Below are 13,246 nucleotides of genomic sequence, written 5' to 3'. Positions count from 1 at the left end.
TGAAAGAGTTTGCCCTTCCTAAAGACAAGTGGCTAGTCCCTTTCTGTCGGCAGAAGCAGGCTTGGTAAGGGCAGGTAGTTGATGGATGTTGTCCAGCTGCATGGACATCAACTCCGCCTCCCCCAGTGACTCAGGATTTATCTAAAGCTTCAGGCTGAAATTTGCGTGTATTTCTGCAGGGAACTGTGCCCCAAGACAGCCGGATTGTTACAGCAACACCCCATGGGAGAAGACTCAGCAACTCCCCCGCTCCTAACAGGACGGGAATCACCCCTTACTCTCAGACCCTCTGCTAAGGCAAAAGCTCCAAACTCAGGCTGCCCTGGGCACAGTGAGTGACGTGCAAGTCCATGGCCAAAGGTGAAACATCCTTCACCCCACCTACCTCTCCAATCTCTAGCGATCTCTTTGAGAAGACCCAGGGCAGCTCTCATTGAGCTTTGACTCCATTCCTGCTTATTTCTGGCAAGGTCACTAGACCTACTCTCCTGCCAGTTCTTACTCATAACCAAAGCCTCTCTCTTGGCCACCTCACCTCCTAACACCTTCCATTTCTGACCAAGATCCCATTGTTCCCTCTTTCAAATACCTATGAAAATACACAGCAACTAGCAGGCCCTCAGCACTAAGCAGCTGACAGCTAGCTAGATAGAACACTGAATTTAACAACTGACTGGATCTACAGTTAGGAAATCTTTGGACCAGATGTGGCTCTCCTTACATGCCTGACGAGGGACACATGCACCTAGAACCATGAAGATCTAATTTACAAAGTGCCTATAACCATCGGTCCTGGGTCAGAAGCTGAGCCTACAGAACTCCGAAAGCTTGCAGCGTGGTGTTCTCGTGAAGTGGGTACCCAGCACCCCAGCATCTCACTTTTACACTGAAGTCCTTGTCGCATGATGCCCCAGAGCAGCGAGCCACAGTGATCGCAGAAGGTTGGCACTTTGTAGTTGTGGATGCTGAACTTGTGTGGGATGTTGATTCCGAACCTCTGTTCAGCAATCTATAAAAAAAGGAAGCAGAAGGACAAGACCTAGGATGCCGTGCCAGCATCTTTTGTAGAAACTGTAACAGGAGCCCCCCAAACGCAATGTGTTACCATGACATCTGAGCTGGGGAGATTATTTCACTGTACTCAGGCTTTCCTCACCAGGCTGAGCACATTTTCTAATCAACAAGACTAAAAAGAAAGGGTGTAGTGGGCATTAGATCGCTCACCATTTTGGGAGATAAATAGGAATGAAAACCTTTTTTATCATCGTTTATATTCAGGCTGTATTTCTCTCCCTGCCAACTCCCTCATGCCCATGTCTATTTCCTAAACCCTTTTAACTTCAGGATTAAACAGGCCTCTTATAGACCATATACACTTGCTGTTAGCCCACGCTTTTCCAGATATTGTGCTGGTGGGGGCCTGGGGGAGAAGGTGGCACCCAGCGAGCACGGAACCATAGAAGGAATTCACCCCAAAGTGACATCCTAGCAGCTTACTCAGCCCTCCCGGGCTGTGCCTGCCATTTGCATTTTACAGTCTGAGGGCACGGGTCCTGCTTTCATCTCACAAACTGTTTCCAACAAATAATTAGAGTAGGCATATGCACTACAGTCTCTGTCACCATTTGAGGTGACAACAGATCCACACAGGACAAGGAGTGGGCTAATTATGACTCCTCTTGGAACTCTGCTGGTCTCTTTCTCATAGAAGCTGTGGCTCGTGCCTCTGCAAGTACTCTTTAGCAATCCTGTATGTGTACTATAAGCAATCGCTGAGCTCAAAGTCAGTCTCCCCAATGCATCTGTAAAACTGCGGCTCATTGTCAGCAATATTCCAGCTGCTTTCTATCTCCACAATGTAGAATGTGCCCACCCCAGCTGAATGCAGTGCCCGTGACGAGGATGAGAGTCAAGCATTTATACACAGAAGTGCATCCTCCTGGAAATTTTGGAAGACACTGGAGAAGGCTAATAGTCACCTTATTGAGGAAGCACAATTTACAGTTAACAAATACTTGACACATCAATTCTATCTTGTGGAAGCCTCACAAAAAAAGCACGTGAAGGAAATATGAATCCCATTTTAAGACTGAGGCTGAAAAATGTCCACAATAGCCAAACTGTGGAAAGAGCCAAGATGTCCATCGACAGATGAATGGATAAAGAAGATGTGGTATATATATACAATGGAATATTATGCAGCCACCAAAAGGAATGAGATCTTGCCATTTGCAACGACGTGGATGGAACTGGAGGGTATTATGCTGAGCGAAATAAGTCAAAAAGAGAAAGACATGTATCATATGACCTCACTGATATGAGGAATTCTTAATCTCAGGAAACAAACTGAGGGTTGCTGGAGTGGGGGGTGGGGTGGGAGGGATGGGGTGACTGCGTGATAGACACTGGGGAGGGTATGTGCCCTGGTAAGCGCTGTGAATTGTGCAAGACTGTTGAATCTCAGATCTGTACCTCTGAAACAAATATGCAATATATGTTAAGAAAAAGAAAAAAAGAAGAAGATAGCAGGAAAGGAAGAACGAAGGGGGGGAAATCGGAGGGGGAGACGAACCCTGAGAGATGATGGACTCTGAAAAACAAACTGAGGGTTCTAGAGGGGAGGGGGTGGGAGGAGGGGTTAGCCTGGTGATGGGTATTAAAGAGGGCATGTTCTGCATGGAGCAGTGGGTGTTATATGCAAACAATGAATCATGGAACACTACATCTAAAACTAATGATGTAATGTATGGTGATTAACATAACAATAAAAATTTAAAAATAAAAATAGAAATTAAAAAAAAGATTGAGGCTGGGAAAAAAAAAAAAAAAAGACTGAGGCTGACAGAGAAGCTAGCTAGCAGAGGCTGGATTCTGCATTCAAATCCTAGTCATTCGATGCCAAATTCAGGGACTTTTTCAGTCCTTCAAAACTCTCTCCAAATTAGAAAAACTGATCCTGAGAGCTTGTAACCAGCTGATCATGGGATCAACTCAAGGACAGCTCATGCTACACAAGTATAGAAATAAAAACAGCATACTATAAAAAGGAGAAAAAATTCAATTCTGATACCACCATTCACTTCAAGGAGTGCGGAAGGGAGGTGGAAAGGGGATGGAGCAAGAAAAGAGAGAGAGAGAGAGAAGTGCACACATGAGCTTGTGCCGGCACTTAATTAGCAAACTTCTACCTTCTTACCTTTGAATCCATTTTGTTAATATTGTTCTGGCAAGTGCAGGCTGTAACAATCAGATGATGGCAGCGTTTATGGACGACACAGGTGCACACTAGGGAATCAAATGCATGATTATACATTCCTCGGAGGCTCACGGTCTGCCAGTTCTAGTGGAGTCAACAAGGGCTGCTCCATGCCAAGGTGACTTGATTTGGGTGTCTGGCCCACACGATGGCATCCAATGCACCCATCCTTCCCACGGTCATTACCATCACCCTAACTCATGCCTTTGCTCACACCCAAACTATTCGCACTCAAGTCTTGAGCCCACTTCATCCTTCCTGGCTTTCCCCCTGCCTGCACCCACCTGCATAAGAATCCTCCTCTCTTGGTGTAATTCTGGGCACCTTGCCCCACAATCTAAACCTTCAATGGCATCTCACTGCCGATGAGTCAAGTTCAAATTTCCCAGCCAGGTTTCAGGCCCTCCAGAAGCTACCCCCAGCTTACCTGTTACCTTTCTTCAAGGGGAGCTCTTTGTCCCAATAAAAACTAGACTGGTTGCTCTTCCTGGAGCAAGCCTTCACCCTCGCCTGCACACTGACCATGTCTTGCTCAATTCCCTAGGAGATCCTTGTTGCCTATCACCTAACTACGTCTTAAGTTTATAATAAGACACAACTTGAGAAATGTCTCTTCCATGAAAATATACTACCCCTGGCTCCCCTTCTAGATTAAACCATCTCTCTCTCCTCGGATCTCTTAGAACTCTTAGCCTGCCCCTGCCCCTGCATTTCAAACCTTCCACAGTAGCCTCTAATGCCCTCAGAATTCCCAGGCAGCATGATGCCTTGAACAAGATAGGCACTCATTAAATATTTGCAGAATGACTCAATCAATTGTTTGAATACTTAGAACTTCCAAATAACATTTTTCTCCCATTTTCATCTGGATAACTGACACAGTGCAGATAAGAGTCCAGTTTACCATTAAAAGGTGAACAAGTATAAGGAAGCAGTATGAAAGTATATGTTATTTTTAAGATCTTTCAAGACACGTGGAGGTTCTTAGGATTAACTACATAAACACAAATGACATGTTCGCAAATAGTAATATATTTTAAAACAAATCTAGCTTCCATCAGACTGATTTTGAAGGAGAACCAAATTGAAAGTTCCCAGAGAATGTCTTTTTATATGAGAGAAACTCAAAACCATCCCTCACACAGAAAAACCTTATATTCTGAAGCATCTGAGGTTTGCTTATTTTTTTCATTTGCTTGGCTAGAGCTTTATCAACTTTATTGATCTTTTTAAAGAACCAGCTTTTATTTGGTAGATTTTCTCTGTTGTTTTCCTAATTTCAATTTTACTCATTTGTGCTTTAATTTTATTTCTTTTCTTCTGCTTCCTTTAAGCTTCTCTCCTTTTTCTAGTTTCCTTAAAGATGAAAACTGACATTACTGATTTTAGATCCCTCTTTTCTAATATATGCATTTAATGCTATAAATTTTCCTGTGAGTACTGCCTTTGCTGAATCCCACAAATTTTGATAAGATGTATTTTCATTTTCAATTGGTCTGAAATATTTATTATTTTCTCTTGAGTCTTCTTTTACCCATGTGTTATTTCAAATGTGTTGTTTAATCTCTAAATATTTAGGGGGCTTTCCAGCTATCTTTCTGTTATTCATATGTAGTTTAATTCCACTGTGGTCTGAAAAGATACTTTTTATGATTTCTATTATTTTTTATGACTTCTATTCTTTTAAATTTGTTAAGGCTTATTTCACATGCCAGAATGTGGTCTATCTTGATAAATATTCCTTGTGAGCTTGAGAAGGATGTACATCCTGCTATGGTTAAGTGGAGTAGTCTATAAATGTCAATTTGATCAAATTGTGGATATCCCTACAGATTTTCTGCCTGCTGGACCTATCAGTTACTGAGATATTGAAGTCTCCAACTCTAACAGTGAATTTGTCTGTATATCCTTGCAGTTCTATCAGTTTTTGCCTCATGTATTTTGATGCCCCGTTGTTAGGTGCCTACATGTTAAGGATCATTAGGTCTTCTTGAAAAACTGACCCCTTTATCATTACATAATGCCTCTCCTTAGACCTGATAATTATCTTTGTTCTGAAGTCTGCCTTGTCTATTTGGTTTTGATTAGTGTTGGCATGGTATATACCCTTCTCAAACCGGGTATTTGGTTTTATGTCCCTTACCAAGATGTGAACATACCCTGACCAATGTTCTTTCTTGTTCTTTCAACAAAAGGCGGCCCACTGAAAATCAGCCCATCAAACATCCTGGCACTATGCATAAGATGGACCAGGGTTGACCACAAGGCATGTCCCTGTGCTGGACAGGTGCTAAAAAGTGACATCAATTCTTACCTGTGAACTATGTTCTCATTTGGGGCTGACATTAATAGCATAAAGTCAATTACTGTTGTCATATTTTTTTTTAAAAGATTTTATTTATTTATTCATGAGAGACAGAGAGAGAGAGAGAAGCAGAGGGAGAAACAGGCTCCCAAGGAGCAGGGAGCCCGATGCGGGACTCGATCCCAGGACTCCGGGATCATGACCTGAGCCGAAGGCAGACACCCAACCATCTGAGCCACCCAGATGCCCCTACTGTTGTCATATTGATTATATATTCTTTTTCTAAATTTGAGAACTCAGTAGAATTGCTCATACATGTTAAAATGAAAATTATATCCAAGAGTATGTCCTATTCCATTCTAAGGGAAATAATGTTCTACCTCACCTTCTCCAAAAGAGAAGGCAGGATTTGCTTACTGACATGGAGGCTACACTCCAGGACATGTTAGTGCTATTTCACCAATCATCTGTAGAGTGCCCATCAAGAAGACAGGTACCCTATGTATAAACTGTGTGATGATGCTCAAACCAACAACAAGGGTGGCCCAAATAAAAGACAAACCAATCCAGTCTAGTTAAGTCTGAGTAAGAGCCTTCTTTCACTCCTCCCACTTGGAACACTAGTAAATTGGTTTTATCTTAGAACTGTGAAAATCAAAATAAATTTAATGCATAATAACTATAAGATCATTAACAGATTAACTTTGAACATTTCTCACATTTTTTTTAAATTAGAAAATCAAAAAGCAACTGAGATAATAGCTTCTATTCCCTATGCAGGTTAAGAAACAACACTGTGCCATTTCTCACCCCTATTAACAACGGGGTTGTAAAAGACAAAAATTTAGCTTCAAGATTTATAGGTACTGCTCACACAATGGCGTAACCTTTCACTATTTTCATGTTATTGCAGAAACAAAACTTTAAACAATTAAACTTTATTAGGTATCTCGGCTTTAGAAATAAAAGTGTCTCCTCTACGCTGTCTAAAATGTAGCCAAAATTTAAACCACAACTAAAAAGTTGCAATTCTATAGGGGTCTCATTTGACTTGCAGAGTTATTTATCACAATATTAATGAAATGTATCCTGTGTCTTCTTAGGGAACAATATTAAACATAGTTTTTAAAATGTTTTCTTACCTTGACATTGATAACCTTGTTTCCCAAATACTCCCCTGTTCAAGACAATAGAGAAAAAGTTATCATCAGTCTATTTCAGCAACAATGCTCCTATAATCATAGTACTTAAGGAAAACAAATGTATGCCATCCTCTGCACCTTTATGAAAAACATAATTTCAGAGAAGAAGCAAAGATGAGGTGATTTCTGAGCCCTTGTTTGTTACCACAAGACATAGAGGAAGTCACCTGATGATCAGAATCCTCTAGTGATATACACAGGTGGGTACTGGTGATCCTCATTCTACCCACCTCCCTCTGTGGCAAACCCCAGGTCCTCATCTCGTCATGTGACTGAGCCTCAGCCTGAAGGGTCACTCCACCACCTTCGTTGGCCTTCTCACTCACATACACATAAAGATGCTCAGGTAGTGAAGTAAACAGATGAGTCCACCGCAGCTGCCTGGCCTGAGGCACCCTCCCTCTTCCCTGTGCCCCCATCACCCCTGGAGTCCAGGGGGTAGGGCAGAAATACAGCCACAAGATGCCTGTCAAGCCCACAGCTATCATCTTGGTCTCTCCCTAGTATATTCTCTGAGCGATGATGACATTATCCTCATTCTCATTTAACACAGGCCACATTTTATTAAGCCCGGAGGATGTGCCAGGCACTGAGCCAAGCTGCCGTCGCACAGCATCTCATCTAATCCTCACAAAAGTCACGTGAGGTAGCACGCGTAATAGGAAGGCTCAGAGCACAGACTGGGCATGATTTGGGGCACATCACTAATTCCTTTGAGCCATAGTTTCTTCATCTATAGAGGGAAATAATGACCACAGTACCTACTTCATAGGGTTGTCCTGAAGATAGAGAGAGGTGATAATGTAAAACGCTTAGGATAGTGCCTAGAACTTTAAGTTCTACATAAAACTTTATGATATAAGCAAAATAAAATTATCTTTATTTTACAAATAAGGAGACACTGATGGACTATATAATTTATTTAGGTTCACACATCTAGTTGGTGATGAGATTGAATGCCAGAGTCCATACTGTTAACCATATATATGTAACACATACATTAATATTGTGTCTGTGTGTGTGTGCCTGTGTGTGTGTGCGTGTGTGCGAGAGAGAGAGAGAGAGAGAGAGAGAGAGAGAGAGAGAGAGAACGAGCGCAGGAAAGTGAAGGCTGGTTGAGTGGGAGTTAATGTTTCCTTGGTGGAAAAAATTTAGTGAAATTATCAAACAACTTTCCATTGAGAACGTTGGTTGAGGTCACAGGTTGTCACCACAAATGCCCACAGGGGCAGGCAGGTCACATAGAGGAGGGAAGCAGAATGGTGTGACTTGAAATAAAGAGTAGCAGACCTTTCAGGTCAGGAAAACCACAAGGAGAGAGGTGGACGGCAACTGACTAGAGAGTACAGATGACCTCAAGGGTGGAAAATGGGCTCAAAGATGCCAGAGCTTTTCAATTGTTCAATAGAAAATTCAGCAGGAACTTGTTTCTGAAGACTAGAGTTGTGATGGCATATTTATCGGCATATTGACAGCCAGTTTAGGGTCTTTGGTTTAGACAAGACTCTATCCTTAATTTAAAATGCCAGAAACACTAACCCTGGATTCTGACTGCTAACAGGTAGCAGGTACTTTTAAACCAAAGTAATCACACACACACACACAAAAATACAAACTCATTGATCAATACTCAAAAAAAGTTACTCTGAGCCAAGTGCTTTTGACTTAAACAAAATGACTAAAGTTTGCAATAAAAACAAGGATTTCCTTTTATGCTTTAGATACTAAACTGTCTTTTCTCCCTCAGAGATGGGTATGGATGGGTATGTATGGGTACATGTTTGGGGTGGGTGAGGGGGCATTTCCTTCTTCTCTTTCCAAATAAATGTGTTTAATGTTGGCTGTAAATGAAGCTAACTATTAACTTAAATTTATTTTACATTATAGATTTGCCACTGAGGTTTCAGCTTCAGTCACATGTATAGTAAAATATTGCCCCAATTCATCTAGAAGTTCTCAACTATTAATTATCTCAATTCCTAAATGCCAAGGATTATAGTATGCAATCGCTGAAAGTTTTACCTTTGGCCACATCCCATAAGGCTGAAGATTACTGTGTGCTTACTTTACTTACAACAACTAATTTTTTTTTTTTTGATAGAAAAATCCTTTAATCAAAACAAGTTTACAATGTTGACACTTATGGCTTAACTAGAATACATCTGTCCAAATTTAAATTGTATTAAGGACCAGATATAATGTAGTATCAATAGTTCCCTCAAAACAGTAGGTCCAGTTCCATTGTAAGACCTCTCAAAAAGCATAACTCCAATTATTGAAATAATTCAAACTATTCATTTATAGATGAAAACCATTATCTATCTGAGAGGTCAAAACATACAATGCATGTCACATGCAAACATTGGTGTTAAGCCTGTTCTCCGTATTCATATTTTCAAAACATGAGAAGTCTTTTAGCTACTGAAACCACCAACTGACCTAATAATCAAAATATCTTAAAAATACTATCTGTTAAGTTACCCTTAAATTTTGTTAACCTTGGTTTACCCTGATTTAGTCCATATATATGAATATACAGACTACCAAAGTATTCCTTTACTTTATCTAACTGCCTTGGAGCAGTTACAGTACAGATATATTTTCTATATTTTCTACTTACAATTCTGTCACATGGAGGATCTCTAAGAATCCCCTTCTGATAGAGCCATGTTTTCAAATAGGTTAGTTTTTCTTATATAGCATTTACTTCTACTGTTTACTGCATAAGAATCATGGAATTTTTTTTCCCAATTAAAAAAATACTTAGTGACTTCCTTAATGAGTGTGACTTTTTAAAAATTCAGAAACACGAGACAGTTCTCAAAAATAAACTTTTATCATTTAGTTTTTAGTTTCAGCTATTAGTGCCTGTAAAGGATCTCAGATGACCACAACTAATTTCTATAACTCATCATTTGAGTCATACTTTTTTAAAGCAATACTGTTGTTTTTTTCTCTCTTACTCAGTGGCCGATTAGTCAATTTATTGATTATCTATTTATTGACTGGTTAGCCTCCCTAATTAGTGCTTTTATAGCCAGTTCACGATTCATTAGCATCTTTCCCCAAATGACTGGAAAAAGAAATAACATGTAAACCTTGGATCCGTAAATTGTTCAGATTTTTTTCATTGGGAATTCAAATTACTGGGTTAACATATTAGAATAAAAGGCAAAAATCAGATCCTAAAACAACTCTTCAGAATTATGCTTCCTTCTGAAACCACACACAACCAGAGGAGGCCTTGATTATAGAAAGAAGCTCCAAGGAAGGGAAAGGCCAAGGAACCTCTTACCAGATAAACTCCCTGCAGTGAGAGCAGTAGGTGGGCTGCCTCAGGTATGTGGCCATAAACTTGTGTCCATTGATCTGGTGGACTCGCCTTCGCATAGCCCTTTGGCGCTTCCTGGTAAAATGTTTGAAAATTCGGTCTCTCTGGAGAGTGGCTGTACAACAAAAGAAAGGAAAAAAGAATAACGTGCAGTGAAGCTAGCTGTATCTAATGTATGAGAAAGTGTCATAGCTCAAATACTCTCCAAATTGTTCCTTCTTTCTTTAAGATGCAAAACACCCCAGAACCTCATCATGCTTCCTAGTGACCTTAGGACTTAGTTTGAGAGGGTTGGACCTAAGTGAACTCTGAGATTCCCCACTGCCTGATTATAGCTGGCTATCTTGGACCAGTCTCCCCAGCACAGACCATGGGTCCCCCGGGGTTCTAATGTTCCAGTAGGGGGGACATCAGCCTGGCCTTCTAGCTCCTGTCCCCCTGGGTGGGACCTCAGGGCCATCGACTGGCTATCACTACAAGCGGGTAAAACAGATCTCTCATTATTTGCCTTTTGTTCTGGCATCCTCACAAACAGAAGGAGGGAATGGCCACAGCACGGTGACAACACCACCCAAAAGCATCAGTCCCAACACTGTCTCTGGAATGGGTAGAAATTCACCCGGACATAATGCAAGGTTCCTTTTCCACCTTCACATTTTTAAAAATTGTGGCTCCTAGTCTGAAGAATCAAAACTGGGCACTATCAAAAGTCAGTCAACTATGTCTTCCAGATAATTATACTAGAACTTTCCCAAGGTATACAGAGACTTATGATTAATAAAATAAAGATTACTTCTTTGATAATGTTTTGCAATTAATCACTTCAATGCAGAGAAAATTTAAGAAATAATGCAAGAATAATCTGCTAATAAATTTTAAAATCTGGAAAAAAAAATTTTTAAACCTGGAATATGCCCATTATTGTGCTCCTGGGAAAACTGCCACCTGTTCACAGTCGGTTTTTCTTTTAAGATAATGCTGAATAGTATCAGGTCACCTGGGTGGCTCAGTCGGGTAGGCGTCTGAGTGGATTTTGGCTCAGGTCACGATCTCAGGGTTATGAGAAACAACCAAATGCATTCAGTAAAGATTTTCATAATTTTAATGCTTTGTCAAACTCCTTCCCCCACTTTTTAAATATTAACAAAATTTAGTCCTCATTTTGAAGAATTCATTTTATGTGGACTTTTCTCAGTAGCAATGACACTCAGATAACCAGGAAATTCTATACTATTCAGCATTATCTTTTTTGGGGGGGAGGGGCAGAGGGAGAGGGAGAGAAAATCCTAAGCAGGCTCCACACACAGCACGGAGCCAGATGCAGGGCTTAATCTTATAAACCTGAGCACAACAATGGGCATATTATTAGAAAACCTATTATATTTTATTCTATTAACAGGTAAAAGAAAGTAACTATGATCATTTCGATATATGTTTAAAAGTCACTTGATAAAGTTTAACTTGTAATCCAATAAAAAACTTTTTGAAAAGAGTAAAAGATTGTCTCAACAAGACTAAAACATTATGCTCACAGGTCAAAAGATAAATGGTAAATTAAAAAAAAAATAATAAATCCCATGAAAGTTAAGAACAAGTAAGACCAATTACGACCTCTACTGCTTACTATTATTCTGAAAGTACTTGCCAAAGCTGTTAGAGATGAAAACAAAATAAAGGATAAAGCTATGGGAGGGGCAGGGGGAAGGAGGCAAAGATACCATGATTTGGATATGTTCAATACATGACTAGAAAACTCAGGAGAAGTTAGCCTAATCTACTAAAAACAGAGTTCAGTAAGATGGACAATGATAAATCATTAAAAGTCAACAGGTCTTTAATACATCAAAAGAACCGTTTAGAATATATAATAAAAGTATATCCCCATTCATAAAGCTATAAAACCCAAACTAGGAATAATTTATCAGAAGTGCAAGACTTATATGAAGGAAACTATAAACCCCAACTGAAGAATATGAAAAGATATATAAAAATGAACTTCTTAAATAGAAAGACTTATTAATACTACTAAGTCGTCAATTCTTTCTAAACTAAATTCAACAAAATCCCAATAAACATCCCCAAAGGAGGTCTTTAAACTAAACCTGATAACTTTTTCAGAGTTAATTTGGCACCATAAATATTTAAAAACTGTCCAAAAATTTTAATGAGGGAAGGAAGGAAGACTTATTCTACATGATAAAACATAAAATTATAGTGACTAAACAGCATGCTACCACCTCAAGAAGAATCCAAACCTAGAAATCAATTTTGCTTAGAGAGAACAAGGCTCAAATCAGTGGTAAATGATAGATTATTAATAAATAGTGTTTAGACAACGAGTTAGCCTTTTTTTTTTTTTAAAGATTTTATTTATTTATTTGAGAGAGAGAGAATGAGAGACAGAGAGCATGAGAGGGAGGAGGGTCAGAGGGAGAAGCAGACTCCCTGCCGAGCAGGGAGCCCGATGTGGGACTCGATCCCGGGAGTCCAGGATCATGACCTGAGCCGAAGGCAGTCGCTTAACCAACTGAGCCACCCAGGCACCCGACAACGAGTTAGCCTTTTAGAAAATATCTTTACCTCACTCCTTACACCAAAATAATCTCAGGTAAATGTTAATGAGGAAGTTATGAAAAAATAAGGAAAAAATATATACTCCTAGGATGGGATAAGGGTAACAATACTCTAATACCATAAAAGACTCAGATTTACAATTTAAGAAATTTAAAGTTCTATTTGGCAAAAGAGACAAAACAGAAACTTAAACAAAACAAACTGGGAGAAAAAGGACTTGCAACACATGACAAAGAGTTACTATTTATAATATGTAGAAATTAATAATAAAAAGGGATGAACAATCTAGTAAAAATGGGACAGAGGAGGCAAATAGGCAATTTATAAAACTATAAATGCAGACAGACAATAAACACACCAGATGTCCAATCCTATCCTAGATGGACACGTAAGAAGCAGGAGGTAAATGACATTTTACTTCAATTGGCAAATATTTATAAGGACTGCTAATATGTCTATGCTTACAAGGGAATGGGGAAATAGGCAGCTCCACTCTCTGCTGTTAGGAGTGTAACTGGACTGCAGTCCTGGTTCTGCCACCTTCTGGCTGCGTTTACCCTGCTAAACCTCAGTGTTCC

At 39.7% G+C, this 13,246-nt stretch overlaps 1 protein-coding gene across 2 annotated transcripts in view; it reads right to left on the bottom strand.

The window, feature by feature from the left end:
- Window positions 1–13,246, bottom strand: part of PRKCH (protein kinase C eta) — a 221,176-nt gene that overhangs the window by 97,047 nt on the left and 110,883 nt on the right. Inside the window, exons 3-6 of one of the 2 annotated variants that reach the window (XM_045900996.3) lie at window positions 10,059–10,209; window positions 6,704–6,738; window positions 3,197–3,285; window positions 880–1,009 (exon numbers count right to left, since the gene is read on the bottom strand). In XM_045900996.3, the coding sequence (XP_045756952.1) occupies window positions 880–1,009; window positions 3,197–3,285; window positions 6,704–6,738; window positions 10,059–10,209 (405 nt within the window). The remainder of the gene's footprint in view (window positions 1–879; window positions 1,010–3,196; window positions 3,286–6,703; window positions 6,739–10,058; window positions 10,210–13,246) is intronic. The other variant, XM_064571148.1, reaches the window with a different exon arrangement.

The sequence above is a fragment of the Mirounga angustirostris genome, unplaced genomic scaffold (assembly GCF_029215605.1).
Source record: "Mirounga angustirostris isolate CCGP_5_RB_7025 unplaced genomic scaffold, mMirAng1.0.hap1 SCAF_9, whole genome shotgun sequence".
Classification (NCBI taxonomy): domain Eukaryota; kingdom Metazoa; phylum Chordata; class Mammalia; order Carnivora; family Phocidae; genus Mirounga; species Mirounga angustirostris.
This window is presented reverse-complemented; position numbering and strand designations above follow the sequence as displayed.